The sequence below is a fragment of the Hydra viridissima genome, unplaced genomic scaffold (genome assembly GCF_058129835.1).
Source record: "Hydra viridissima isolate aposymbiotic clone 2 unplaced genomic scaffold, HvirCarnegie_v1 scaffold_7, whole genome shotgun sequence".
Classification (NCBI taxonomy): Eukaryota; Metazoa; Cnidaria; class Hydrozoa; order Anthoathecata; family Hydridae; genus Hydra; species Hydra viridissima.
In genome coordinates, this window is record NW_028324306.1 from 9,371,085 (window position 1) to 9,386,638 (window position 15,554).

The window sequence follows — 15,554 nt, forward strand, 5'->3', positions numbered from 1 at the left end:
TGTTAGAAACAATGACTCTTCTTTCTTTAAATCACAGAGACTATCAATAGAAATATTCAGTGTGATTTGAAAGACAACTTTTGTTGTTTTGATCAAATGACAACTCAAAGCATGTTATTAGTTGATCTGAATAATAGTTTAGTAGTTTAAAAGTTTTTAGGAAATATTCGTGTATCAAAAAACTATTTTTGCATTACTGACTGTTAACTGATCATGAATTATTTGTCTTGGCTTTATGGCAAAAAGTTTGTTGTATGTTCATTTACATACTTTGAACAGTAGATTCGCATAAGCAAAAGTTTGAAGGATATCGGAGGAAGTTTATCTCTTGTTATGGCTGAAAATTAATAAAAAAAATGCTACTAATGAATAAAAACTAAGCATTACACTTGCATTTAACTGTTTTAAAGAATCTAAACTAAGAAAACAATATTAATACAAAGTATTCAACTTAAAATTGTACTCAGTAAAGTTAATTGACAACAACATTAGCATAACAAAATTAACAATTAAAAAATGCAAAAAAGCATTATGAAACACTCGTCAAAATTCATGTGTCAATAACCGGATGAAAAAACATGTTAATTAATATTTAATGTTTATTTCAATAAGTATCTCTGTTGAGGAACGTGTCGATCATTATGGCAAGCTTTCAGCATGTAATGTTGACAATAATCTTTGGATAATTTAGCACACCTTGTCCTACTGTGCATCGCCAAAAAAGCCCTAAAGATACAAGATCGCCAAGGCTCACATGATGCAGAATGGGAAAAATGTTCTTTTTTCAGACAAAAAAAAGGATAAAAGTTCTTTCAGAAGATATCTTAATCAAGTTTTGTGAGGGTTTACCTAGTGAGAACAAGATGATGAGGCAATTAACAGAGCACAAAATGTAAGATAAAGGTTCCAGGAAAAAACAAAACGTGTTTAGGATTGGCCAGCACATTCACCTAATTTGAGCTTTTTTGGGCAATATTGGCATGAGGTTTTATAATACGAAGGTTGTTTAGAAAAGTCTTGTAAAAGGTATGAAAAACCGAATCTTTTAATTAGTAGTGCCAACAATGAAAACTTTAGCAATTAACAAATTATCAAAATAAAAATAAAGGTTTACTAGTCATGGAACTATACAAACTTCGCATATTTTTTTGAAACCTTAATAACTTTAACTATACGAAATATGAATTTTTTAAATGTGAAAAAATGACGTGTTTACGTTACTCCAAATAATTCTATTAAACAAGAAAAAATGTTGTTTCACGTGTTCATCTCTAGATACAAAATTGCGCTAAGTGCAACATAAACTTTAAATAGATTATCAGCTTTTGTTAGAAAGCATATCAATTTTAAAGAAATGCTTGCACTAATATCCCCCCCCCCCCCCAAAAAAAAAAAAAAAAAAAGAATTTTAATCCATCTCCCATTTTAAATTCCTTTAAGTTTTATTTTTAACACTCTGTGACTAACACATGACAGTTGCCTTAATGAGTTTTTTGAATTATAATAATACTGATGGTGAAAAGCCTCCATAACTTAAATTGTCTAAAATATCTAAGTTTGTGAAAGAAATTAAGACTTAATTTCGAAATTTCTGGAAAAATAACCTCAAATAGCAGGTACCTAAAAAAAAAGGGGCTTCGCTTTGACATTGTAAAATTTCGCCATCTTTTTTCTTTCTCAGCAAAAATCTTAATTCAACAACACCTTACTTGCAAACAGAAATAAAAAATAATTTAAATTCTTTTATATTTTTTCTTATAACTTTTCTCCTTTTCCAAGGTGGCCACAGAAACCACTTTATCCTTGAAACGAAAAAAACAAATGTTATTTCTCCATTTGTTATAGTCGACATCGGACAAGTATTTTTGTAGTTATATAATATAAACAATACACAGAATTAAGATTTGATAAGTTTGATAAGGCAGTAAAATAGAGACGCCGTAAGATTTTAGGCAGGGATCAACTTTTCGACGTCAATTTATTTACTCCTCTTTGGTGTCAATAATCTCGATGTCTTCTCGAATAAAGAACTCAATTGTTTCTTCCTCAACGTCGCCATACTGACTTTCCAGACTATCTGTGTCAATACCTATAAGAATTTTTTTTAAATAAAATATTAGCTTCGCTATTGTTTCCTAAGTTATGGAATCTTTAAAAAATTTTTTACCTCCTCGTAACTCAAGCCTGAGATTTTTGAAATCCTCGAATGTCTCATGATGGCGTTTACGAAACCCAGAGAAATGCTCGTATAATGCGCGACGTTTTTCAATGAGTTCTTTCGATGCTTTTGTTTGTGACATTCTGTCTTTGATTTCAAACATTTTCTGGTATTTTTTCAAACCCTTCTTAACCCTTTCTATATCTTTGTCAGTTAAAAGAGTAGGTGGTCTAGGACGCCATGCAAAATGACTAAATTGATTTAAAACGTGACGTTGGAGAATTTTTCCTTGAAATGACCAGATAAAATAACCATTATCAACTTTGTGTGTCCACCAGCTTACCCCGCTCATAAAATATCGACCAGTTGGATCCCACTCAATATCGCTGGCCATAAAATGTTCTCCTGAATTCATCACTGTCATATCTGATGTGTCGATAAATTCTAAGCTGCCATTCAAACTAAAATCATACATAAAGGAAAATATTTAGAAATATAAACTTTCTAAAAACTTCATAACTTTTACAACCAAAATTCTTTATAACTGTTTACAAAAGTAAGACACCTATTTATCTTACGGAACAAAATGGGGGAAAAAAAAACACACTTTCTTAAACCAGCCAACACACAAAACTGTCCTGTGGGACACCACGATATTGCATTGCATGACTTATTTTCGAACTGCTTAATCAGTGTTACATTACCCAACTGTGTTGACTCAATTTGATAAAAGCTTGCACAAATACGAGGATTTTCACCGTGTATAATGCAGAACTTATTGCCTGTTGGTTCCCACTCAAAAGCGCTGATAGTATCTAAAGAATATTTTTTATTTTATTAGGTTGAAAAATAAAAAAAACATTTCTGAGGTTTTATTTGTTCAATTTTTAAATAATTCATACGTAACTATAAGAAAATAGATATTATAACTATATTAAGATATTATAACTATAGTAAGATATAAAACTTAAACTTAAATAAAAAACTGAAAGTTTAGTTTTGGACTTCAACTTGTAACCTTTTAGTTCCAGCGTATCAACAGGTACGTTTTTTTCATTCATTCTGAATAATTCTAGATTGTAATAAATTCTCTAAAGAGAACAACAAAAAAAGTTTAAACCCGCCAGACCAATACAGCCATGTACGAAAAATAAACAAAACAGACCTTTTTACTCTTAGTAAGTCTTTCAACTTTTACGCAAAGATAGTCGCCACTCTTCTGCCAGAACATTTTACACTTAAGAAATTTTAAAAAAAGTTAACTAAATTGCAGAAAAATCATCTGATCAGTGAAAACTCAATATGAAAAACAAAGCTCATCTAATTATTTAAAGTACAAAACAATTCTGTTCACGTAATATACGAAGCTATTCTAATTATGTACGTAAGAAATGAGTTTTTCGGTAAAATAAAAACTTTGGAAATGTGAAGCAGGAAAAATGAGTTTTTTAAATAAAAATTATTTCAAATATTTTTTTTAGAAATACATTCATCACTTTTTTATTCAACCTTTTTCAGAATTTGTAACAGCTTCAAGTCAACTCCTGAACCTGAAATAAATGGTTCGGATGTAGTCTATCGGCATCTTATCTTAGACCTTCTTCATAGCATCCAACAAGGGGTCAACACTGTTGTCAGGATATCTTTAACTGAATGAATGCCTAAGCTGAGTAGGCTTAGTGGGTAAAAATCTGTTGAACTGGGCAGCAAGGGCACTTTTTGGCAGTTTGAAGTGTCAACAGGAACTTTGTCACACTGAAACACAAAATTGTCCTCTGAAGTGTAATGACCATCTATCCAGGGTTAAACATAGTTCTCCAGGATTGAAATGTACTTATTGGAGTCAACTTTCAAACTAGTCTTGATGAAAACCAGAGGCATTTTTCTGACCATATTTTTTTAGAGAGCTTTTTAGCCTTTTTATTCATTGACCTTACTGAATTCTGGGAAATTCTTGATAAAAAGCTTTTTATAAGCACTGCTAGACTTCCTCTTTACACAGCCAGTCATTTTGAATAAAAAAATCACAAGCTAGACAGTACTAAATTTTTTAAAGGTGTTTTTGCATAAAATTGCATAAGTAATAACAAATTGTAAAATGTAAAAATTGTTATGGAACATTTCTTTTAAAAGCGTCAAGCCTTTTATGAAATTTGTGAATGCATATGACAATATAAGAATAGATTGTTATTTAAATAAACTTAAATTGTTTGGATGAATTGAAAAAGCAAAATAACAATTTTAAGAATCAAGCAACAACAACAAAAAAAAACTTACATCCTGGACATTAAAAAGATTTTTAACTCGTATTTCTTTTTTGCTTGGTAATTGCATAATGCAAACTCTGGCTGGAGTGTCTTTATCTTCAGGAACCCAATAAGCAATTATGTTTTGTTTAGGTGACCAGGAAAAGTCCATCAACCCTGGTATTTTAATGCTTTTCTTCTCAAGCAAGACAAAGGTAGGTGATTCATAAATACTAAGATTTTCTCCCAGTGATCTTGCCACCATACTGCCATCAGGGCTCCACCTAAAAAACTTCTCATTTTCAATCTTGAATTTAAAATAGCTAAACTTTTTTAATAGAGTTAAGTTTTAGAACTGAAAATAAAGAGTAATGTATACTTAAAAACTGGCCATGTTCCACCAGCAACAAAATCTCTCTTTTTCATCCCCGTTAAAATATCCCAAATGACTATAGCCTAAAACATTGCATTTAGTTTTATATTTATAGCGAAAATTAAAATACTTATTAAAGTTTACTTTCAAAATGATAATTAAAATGGTCACTAATCACTAATAAGAAAAATTTGACAAAGTTAAACATTTTTTATTTGAAGTTTTTTGCAAGTTTCAACTATGATTACAAGAATATCATATCCAATAGGCTGAATTATTTTTTCAAAGATTTCTTAAATGATCTATAGCTGGCTATTTTGCTGATGTCTTTGACCACATACTGATAACCTTTTTTTTTTTTTTTTTACAAATTAGAGTAAGAGTTCCTCTATTTATTGGCACCTCTTTTGTACATGCAACATTTCTCTCTCTTCTATTTACAATCATTTAATTACTGATTTTTTACCTGAGATAAATAGCCATAAAGTTTAAATGAAATGTCTTTTTTATTTAATTTATTTATCAAATTAATTTAATCTTATTCAACTTCCAATTCCTCTGAAAATGATATTATTTATTAGTCATATAAAAGAAACTGATGTCAAAGATTCTCCAAAGTCTGCTAGGCCTTCAAAGTTAACTGAAAGAAATAAAAATGTCGGTTTTCATACAGCCTGATAAAATCCTAGGAAAAGTATTCATAATTTAAACAAATTATTCCAAAGAAATACTGAGAAAGGTGTTACTTACCAAAGGTATAGGATCATATCGTCATTAAAAAACCACTTTTGACTGTAAAAGACTGCTTAAAATAATTGAAATGATGCTGAGAAAGAATCAACTGGTCTGTTGAAGAATGGTCTCATTTAATTTTTAGTGATGAAGTTAATTTTGAGGTACTAAGTTGCAAAGAAAAATTGTATGATAAAAATACAAACATAAGAAGTATTCATCTTGTTATGTTATACCAAAATTACAAGGAAGTGGAGGCTGGAATATGAGGATGTTTTTCTCATAAAGGTCCAGGTCTCAATATATATACCAGAAGAATCAATTATTATAGCTACAAAGATACTCTAGAAAAGTGATTAAAACAGTCAGGAATTTGTTTTATTTGTTTTACAAATTGTTTTATAGAAGAAACAGAAATAGGATGTTTCAGTAGGATGCTTCCACAGGTTCAATGGCTGCAAACGTATTCCTTGGCTAGCTCAGTTGCCTGATTTAAATCATAATGAACATGTATGGAGCTGGATTGACAGAAAACTTGCCAAACATTAGATAACTTCAACTGAGAATCTTAACAGTTATCAGAGATACATAAGATTGATTGAAAGTATTGTCACTTCCAATCATGTATAAAAGCAAAAGGAAACTGCTTTAACTTTGTTAATTTATAATTTTTAATATAAACTTTTTTTGAGTTAATTCGATTTGTTTAAATTTAATTGCCAGTTTTTGTAAAACCAATTTAAAAGTTATATCATGCACTTGTATTTTTATATTTACATAAATTTTTTAAATTCCATCAAAAGTTTTTTAACTTGGTAATTAAAGCTTAATAAAGGTTACTTAAAAAAAAAAATTTAATCATTTGTTTTTAATTTTTTGACAATTTTATCATTAAAAAACTTGTCCAATATCATAAAAAATTTGCTCTTGTATAAACTTTATGTATTAGCTTTATCTTTTTGTTTATGTTAACCAAAATCAGACCATGAGTGAGAATTTTAATAAGTGTTTAGTATTTTTGTAATAAATAATTTTACATGTACACATTCTGTAGAAATAAGAATATAACTATAAAGCATGTCTTTATAACTATATTCTTATTTCATACAAAATTCATGATAAAATTAACTGTAAAAGTGACAAAATTGTAAATGATTGGAAGAAAGCATACAACCTGATAATAACACAATTTTAGATAAGCTATTTAATAGCAAGATGCAAATGTAATGTAATGTCCAATTGTATCCTGTGAAGAACCAAACTCTGATGCCTGCAACCAGAATCTTCTTGCTTATATTCAAAGGAAAAAAACTTGTTATTGAACCTCATTTTATGAAGTCTCAGATGGATAAAATTTATTGTAAGAGTGAAATGCAAAAGGGATCATTTGATAAAAAATAGGCTACAAGACAGAGACAATTTTAAGAAAGAAAGCAGAACAAATCAAATTAGAATTGGTAGTGTACAGGCCTCAGTTGTATCATGAGATACAGTTGGAATCAGATAATGCTGACAATGAAGACAATAATTATTCACCAAACATACAAAAAAAAAATCTGAATTAAAGACCCTAAATGTAAATTGTATTGGTTTGTCAGCAATAAGATTTGCTGTAAGTAAAAGAGCAGTGGCATCAATAGGTACTGCATTAATGTTCTTGATACAAGGCTGGCTCTGGGTCATAAGAGAAATAAGAGATAAAAGAGTAATGAAAACCTGTAAAAAAAAAAAATTTAGGAAATTCTTTGATTGAGGATATACGATGTATGTTTGATGGTAGAAAAGATCTTACAAAAACCATTGTTTATGGTGGAGATGGTAAGACACACCAAAGGGAGATCTTACAAGATGAATATCTTATTTGTTGTGAACCTGGTGTAAAGTACTTATTTTACTTTGGAGTAAAATGAGTACTTTCCATCAGGTTCACAACAAATACAATAAAGATCTTTTTAGGAAATTCAATATTTAGAGAAAAAAAAGAAGAAAAAAAAAGTTACTGTGCTTTACATACCAACAGTTGCCAGAGGCAGATAGCTTTGGATGGCAAAACTGTACCTCAGAACAGATTTTATTAAGAAAGCAATAAATTATTAACAAAGCAACAACTTATTAACAAATCCACAAGCCTACCTTTTACTAAAGAAATCTCTCAGCTTGATACTTTTGTAGAGATTTTTATTTAAATCTTGAGAATGAATTCAAAAAATTATGTTTACAAATAAGTATTTGTTAAAAATATCTAGAGCAGTGGCATAAGGTATTTGCCTGATGGGTGAATCTTGTAAGCAGATATAGATAATCATACCAGATGGGTGAACCTTGTAAGCAGACTTCTAAAAATTTGGTGGTATGAGGATGGATTTGAGGGACAGATTATCAAGAAATAAACTTTTTTGCAGAATTCACTATGGAAGTTTATTATGTCATGTGGTTTAAAACTCAAGTAACACTTAGTTTAGTGCAAAAATATAAAGCTATAGCTACATTTTGATAACAATGTATATTACATTTAAAAGTATAATTTGTATAAACTAAAAAATGTTTGTCTGTGGACCTAACACAAGTGGATTTAGGGTCCACAACACATTCACATTCAGGGTCCTTAAACAGTTAGCTCTGGTATGTCTGTTTTGCTGTTCTTTTATGTCTGTTCTCCTGTAAAAACCATGTTTGGACAATTTTTTATAATTCAGATGAAAAGAAAGAAGATTTGCAGTACAGAAAATTCTTAAAGTGAGAAAAAATAAGTAGATTGGAGACAGAAAAAAACAGAAAAAGAAGAATACCAAGAATAAATCCTGAAGCAAGCATTATTAGTAATTAGTTTATTAGTTATTAGTTTACAAGCTTATTAGTTTCAGGGTTTATTCTTGGTATTCTTCTTTTTCTGTATAAGTCTATAAGATCTAATTAATTGGATCTCTACTTTGACAAGTAAAAATTGGTTCACTGAGGAAATCAGTGAACCAATTCTTACTTGTCAAAGTAAGCAAAACACAATATAGTTGCTTGGCAATATACTAGCACCAAACTTGATCCATGATCAATCTATTAAATGAATTGTAACAGAGGGCTTCAACTGTGATGTATGGGGCTGAAAAAAAAGAGTTCATAAGGGCTGGTTTTAGAATGAACAGAACACCAACAAAAAGGTTACAAAGCTACAATACATTTAGATAAAACTAATATTCTAAGAAACCTGATTTTTTTGAAAAACAACCCACCCCAATGCCCAGTAAACTGGGCATTGCATACTAATTATTGTATGTTAAGTTTATAATATTCACTATCTAATCTTTATTGAAAATCTTTATTATTTAACATTTGTTTATAATATTTAATGTGATGTTGAGGACACTTTTGGATCTTTTGTTTACACTGTGGGTTTTTTTAATTCTAAATCATTTGGCAACTTAAAGTTTTTTTAAAATTTAAATAACAGCCTAAACATCTATTAAATAATATTAGAATTCCTACATCAAATAATATCATTACTTGATATGGGTCAAACATGTAGTTTATCCTTGTGAAGAGCATGTACAATTTAAAGATTTTTACTTTAAAATCTAAAAATGTAACACTAAAGTAACAAAGTAGCTCATTTTTAATGCTTCATTGATAAGCTATTGTGCATTTTAAGTTAACTATCTGTACAGTTTGTTTAATGAAACGTCAAAAATGTTGCTATTAAACTAAAAGTTCGACTTAAATTTCCAGCTTTTTGATTAAAAAAAAAAAAAGCAATTTTATGAAATGCTTTTGTGAATTTTTAACTAAAATACATTAATTTTATCAATTATTTACATTATAATACTTTACTACTACATTTAGCCTGATTCTTTTCTACAAAAACATTTAAAAGGCCAAGATAACTACATCAATAGGTATTTTCCAATTGCCTTTCATTTCAACTGTCATAAATTTAATTTTGTCAGCTTGATACTATCTTAATGAAATTGATTAAATAATTTATCATAATTATAATTTATTGGTAATAGTTTAGACCAGGCTTGGTCGGGAAAGGCATGCAATCGCACTCTAAACTTGACCACGCATAAAGTATTTATCTGCGACTGCTTGGCCACTGCTCTTAAGATGTTTTGAGAACATTTCAAAATCATCGGCAAAGCCATGGGCAAGTTGTTGCAACTAAATATTGTATGTGTGGTGAAGATTAGAGTGCGATCGCACGCCTTTCTCAACCAAGACTGGTTTAGACTAGTTACTTGTTTTAAATGTGTAGTAAAATTTACTTACAGGCTCTTGAGAGTTGACCTGATTTGCTGAGAAAGTAACTAAATATCTTTCGCATGGTGAAAAATCAATTAGAGAGACATTGGTATGATTAAATCTGTTGATTCGTGCAAACTCTTCACCACCCCACAAAACAACACCTTGCTTATGAATTGTGGCCATGTAAGTACCTTTAGGTGACCACATCACATATGTTTCAGTCCAGTTCTAAAAAATATACCAGTATTATTTATTCCTAATTGTGCAAAACTTAAATTTGAGATAAATATTGCTCACATCTCTTTGTTTAATGACTGTTGGGGCTGTTTGACCATTCTGCAAAATAACAACTTTATCACCATTTCCTATCATAATTGAATACTGGTCATTACTATCAGGTTCAAGCAACCAAGACTTTAGATTTCCCTGGAAATTACACAAAAATTAAAGCAATATTTCCTTTTCAAAAAATTTAAAGTGATTTTCATGTAAGTTAATAACATTTAAAAAATTAAAGATAAAACATTATGTCAATAACGAAAGTTAAATATTAAAAAAAAAATCAAGAACTTTACTAACAAAATCATTAAACACTCTTTTTTCTGGTGGAGTCCAGGAGCTTGAAATATCTTTGTATCTAAACACATTAGAATAGGACAGAGTATGCCAAAATACCCAAAAATTATTTTTAACATTACATGCTGAAAATGTATGAAAATAACCCATCCATGTTTAATTAGCAGAAATATTTGTTAAAATAAATAAGCTTGCTTGGTAGAAGTTTCTTGTATCATGTTTAGAATTTACATAAAATTTGTACCAATATTGCCCAAAAAAGTTCAAATTAGGTGAATGTGCTGGCCAATCCTAAACACGTTTTGTTTTTTCCTGGAACCTTTATCTTACATTTTGTGCTCTGTTAATTGCCTCATCATCTTGTTCTCACTAGGTAAACCCTCACAAAACTTGATTAAGATATCTTCTGAAAGAACTTTTATCCTTTTTTTTGTCTGAAAAAAGAACATTTTTCCCATTCTGCATCATGTGAGCCTTGGCGATCTTGTATCTTTAGGGCTTTTTTGGCGATGCACAGTAGGACAAGGTGTGCTAAATTATCCAAAGATTATTGTCAACATTACATGCTGAAAGCTTGCCATAATGATCGACACGTTCCTCAACAGAGATACTTATTGAAATAAACATTAAATATTAATTAACATGTTTTTTCATCCGGTTATTGACACATGAATTTTGACGAGTGTTTCATAATGCTTTTTTGCATTTTTTAATTGTTAATTTTGTTATGCTAATGTTGTTGTCAATTAACTTTACTGAGTACAATTTTAAGTTGAATACTTTGTATTAATATTGTTTTCTTAGTTTAGATTCTTTAAAACAGTTAAATGCAAGTGTAATGCTTAGTTTTTATTCATTAGTAGCATTTTTTTTATTAATTTTCAGCCATAACAAGAGATAAACTTCCTCCGATATCCTTCAAACTTTTGCTTATGCGAATCTACTGTTCAAAGTATGTAAATGAACATACAACAAACTTTTTGCCATAAAGCCAAGACAAATAATTCATGATCAGTTAACAGTCAGTAATGCAAAAATAGTTTTTTGATACACGAATATTTCCTAAAAACTTTTAAACTACTAAACTATTATTCAGATCAACTAATAACATGCTTTGAGTTGTCATTTGATCAAAACAACAAAAGTTGTCTTTCAAATCACACTGAATATTTCTATTGATAGTCTCTGTGATTTAAAGAAAGAAGAGTCATTGTTTCTAACATGCCTCAGTCCACTTCAAATTACAACTTTTGTTGGAGAAACCCTAACTGCTATTTGGAGGAGCCTTCGTCTTCTTTACATTGTTGATCTTTAAGATTTAAATGTGAAAAAGAATTAAATAATTTAATGCTCATTGAATTTTGCCACTTTGAAAGATGGAATCACTAATACTGTAGAAACACGTGTGGAGTTATCTAATGGTAAGTCTATTTCAGCCAGACATACCACCTAAGTAACTAAGATAGATGGTAAAGTCCATAGTGTTTAAATTCCAGTCAATGTAGTAGTATGTGTGAATGTTCACCAAAAGACATGAACAACATTGATAAAGTTAAGGAACTTCTTAACATATCAGATGGACTGCAATATAAACTATCTGCGCCTCATGCAGTGATAAGACTTTCTGAGTGTCTTATTCATATTTCGTTTAAGTTACCAATTAACTAATGGCAAGCAAGACAAGATGCAGAGAAAAATCTTGTTAAATAAAAAAAAAAAAAGAACGAAAAGTTTTTAATTTCTCTTCCTCCTTTAACATCCCTCCGAGAGAAATTAACAACTATCAATAAAATACAAAACTTCGAACAACTCAAAAAGAACAAACAAACTAAAACTTATGAACAAGAGTTGAATTAGTATCTATACAATACCAGCCACCAAATAAAACAAACTAATATTTGATGAACTTAGAATATTGTTGAGACCTTTTTATTAATATTTTCTATGCATCTGCATCTTGTAATTTTTTTATTCAAGATGAGATAATGATATCCAGGACAAAATTTTTAAATTCCGAAAGAAAATTTGTCCCGGTTTATAACTTTATTCCAGGACAGTTTATTCGTCAATTTTTTCAGGGACATTTCTCATCTCGTTATACTTGTTCCAGTTCATTTTCAGAAAAAGATTCCGAGAGGAAGACCCTTAATATATACCATTTTTTTATATCCCACTGTCTGTTGGGACAAAATAAAAAAAATAGTGGTAAAAAAAATATGATTTTATCCCACTGGTATGATCTAGTAAACATAACAACTTGATGGAATTTAAATCCATCTATTGAGGCAACCATTCCATATAATTAAGTATTCTTCTTTCATGTATTTAGTGATAGCAATAAATAATTGACCAAAAGTAATAATCTGAACATGTTTAGTATTTGTAATTAGAACAGTGGACTTTTTGCAATAGCGTAAAAATGTAACACAACAACTATAAACACATAATAACATAACGGCAGCAAAAATATATATAAATTTAGATAGAAACGAAATAAAAATAAAGATTTTAAATTCATGCTCTATTGCATACAGATACTTACTTTTCAAAATCATTAAAGGAATTAACTGCAAAGGTGTGATTTTTATCAAGCCTATATCCATTGGCAGTTTTGATAGCATTGGCAGCATCTTCTGGTTTTGGAAATTCAAGAAAAATATACCTGTTAAAAAATTGAAGATATCATCATCAAAGCTAATTCCAAACATAACAGCATAAATACAATCAGCATAAATATATCAAGAATGTAAGTAAAAGTAAGATTATTCTAAGTAATTATTTGGACATATTGAACTAAATTAACTACCAGGTTTTAAGTTGTAGCACTAAAAAGAACAAAAAAAAGAGAATTCTTTGTAGTTGTAGAACAAAAAAAAAAGAGAATTCTTTGAATTTAATTTCTTTGCAGGTGTAAAGCATAATATTTTTATATCATTTGCTCTATATCCAAGAATGACCATTAGCAATTAGTCTGCAGTTAATGGATGATCTTGAGCTTGTTTTGGTCCAAGAGTGAGATGTTTAAAAATGTACTTTACTTCAAATTACTTGCAAAAAGGTTTAACTATAAAAAAAATCATTTGTAAAATGTCTTTAAAATGAACCTTAAACAACCTAGCTAACACATTGCCATTAGCAACTTTTGCAATTAGATTACTTAAACAACAATCCTAGCAATTAAAATTGTTCTAATATCATTTTCCACACATAAGGTCAGTATAATAGAATTATTATGTTTAAATTGCTATTAAGGGTCTGTGTATTGTTTCATTTCTGTATCGTTATCATTTTGATATGATAGCAGAAAAAAAGTGTCATCGGATTGACGAGAGTTCTGATATATACCGAGATTTAAACTAACTACAATACCGAACAAAATTTTTTACTGATTTTTTATCATAATTATTCTGATGACACTTTTTTTTTCTGCAGACCCTTAATTGCTAACATAACATTCATGCAACTATAACCATAAGAACGCTAATGCTATTGTAATTTATGCAGCTAAAATTAAAGCTAAAAAACCATGTAATAGATGCTATTGTACCCTTTAGTTTTTCCATTTTCCTCAGGATAATACTCATTAACTATAGTTCCAAAGCTTGAAAACACTTTTTGAATCATACTCTTAAGCTTCTCAAGACGATCCGGTCCAACTATTGGAACATTGTCAACAATAATAACTGTATCTAGGCTATCACTTTCCTTTGGTCGTTGCTCAAGTATATCACCAACCATTTCTAAGTAAAAGACAGAACACTTTGCTATTTTTAAGTTGGTTTAAACAATAACAGATAAACAAACTTTCTAAGAATTCTGAAACTATAATAATTTAAAATTTGTAGCAGTTTTCATTTCTAAATTTCAGACCTAAATTCTCTGGTCAAAATTAATCAAATGAAAGTATTCAATTTTTTTTTTATAATTCAATTCTTAATGACTGTTATATTTTTAAATCTAAAAATGTTTTGTAACTTGAATATTTTTTTATTTTTCAAACAAAAATATTCCTTTTTAATTGAATCTCTATAACTGTTTATTTTATATAATTGCTTATTTTATATACCTATTTTTAAAAAAAAATGTTTTAACTAAGAGCATGCCTAATGTTTTAAAATAAATACTTCTAGGAGGTTTTGAATATCTTCATTAGGTCATCACTTGTTAAATTTAAGTTTAAAGATCTTCAAAGTTGAGTTCTATAAACATAAGAATCAACAACTTTTTAAAAAGTTTTTATTAGTTAATTCTACTAAATTGGTTGAAAAAACTTTCAACACTTGCTTGTTATTGGTTATTATGTTTCAGAATAACTTTTGAATATGTCCTATGCTATATCAAATACCTAACACTTATATCAAGCTAGATAGATACTATAGTAATAAAAACAATTATAAAAAAGTAGCAGCAATAAAAAAATATAAATAACTTATTACTATTATGATTAATATTATTTTATAAGCAGTTATTTATTTATTTCTCAAATTTCAATTATTCTGTCTGAAAGAATATTAGTATATGTTAAAATGTTGAATTGCATAAGGAGTGATTCAGTGATAAAATTCCTGAAAATTATTCTTTCAAGCTCGTTTAACCAATCATACCATCTTCTGTCATAGGGTCAACAAAACCCTCTGGATCTTCAAACTGTGTATCATCAATAAATTCTTCTTCAGAATCATAACCATTATCAAGATGATTATCGTAGGAGGAGTATTCCTCGGCCGCTATGATCCCCACCATTTTCACACGTGAAATGTGTTAAAAAGACTTAAAGAAAATACAATTTTCGCTTACGTGAACTTCAAGCCTATTGTAACTCCGCTTTGAACAACATACCAATCTGGTTTAAGTAGTATCGAGCATGTAAAAGATTGCAAATGTGGTATTTGGGAGGTTATAGATGAAACCAAAGTATTAAACTAAATGTGAAACTGCTTATGCACAAAAACCGTTAAAATTTCATGGCTAATCGAAAAATCTCCAAATAAACTTTGCTAAAAAAATTATTGCGAAGTTTCAAATTAGAAAACAACCTCAAAAAGGGCACTAACATTAGAAACTAAACTCTAAGAACAAATTATCATCATCAAATTGCATCAATAACATTAATAACAAAATTAACAGTAAAGGTGGTAAAATCGCTTCTGAAATGCAGTCAACAGCATTAAAAAACTCCGAAAGAATAATTCCCTGTTAAAATTTGCCTTAATTTAAGAAGTAAGTCCGAAGA

General features: G+C 29.2%; 1 protein-coding gene across 1 annotated transcript; it reads right to left on the reverse strand.

The window, feature by feature from the left end:
• Positions 1–1,827: 1,827 nt before the first annotated feature.
• On the reverse strand, positions 1,828–15,149 carry LOC145184058 (eukaryotic translation initiation factor 3 subunit B-like). The gene is made up of 13 exons (XM_090092200.1): positions 14,926–15,149; positions 13,869–14,061; positions 12,864–12,983; positions 10,325–10,382; positions 10,043–10,171; positions 9,770–9,973; positions 4,784–4,860; positions 4,436–4,688; positions 3,324–3,395; positions 3,177–3,249; positions 2,766–2,973; positions 2,168–2,619; positions 1,828–2,089 (listed from the first exon to the last, which is right to left on the reverse strand). Exons 1-13 carry the CDS (start codon positions 15,062–15,064, stop codon positions 1,983–1,985), a joined length of 2,085 nt encoding a protein of 694 aa, XP_089948326.1. The 5' UTR covers positions 15,065–15,149; the 3' UTR covers positions 1,828–1,982.
• Positions 15,150–15,554: the final 405 nt, after the last annotated feature.

Excerpts from the sequence above, each read along its gene's own strand:
- LOC145184058 (XM_090092200.1), bottom strand. The coding sequence starts at position 15,064 with ATGGTGGGGATCATAGCGGCCGAGGAATACTCCTCCTACGATAATCAT. Across the intron at positions 12,984-13,868 it reads GAAAATGGAAAAACTAAAGG|GTATATTTTTCTTGAATTTC; the intron begins GTACAATAGCAT and ends ATTTTTTAACAG. Across the intron at positions 2,974-3,176 it reads TGATACGCTGGAACTAAAAG|ATACTATCAGCGCTTTTGAG; the intron begins GTTACAAGTTGA and ends AATATTCTTTAG.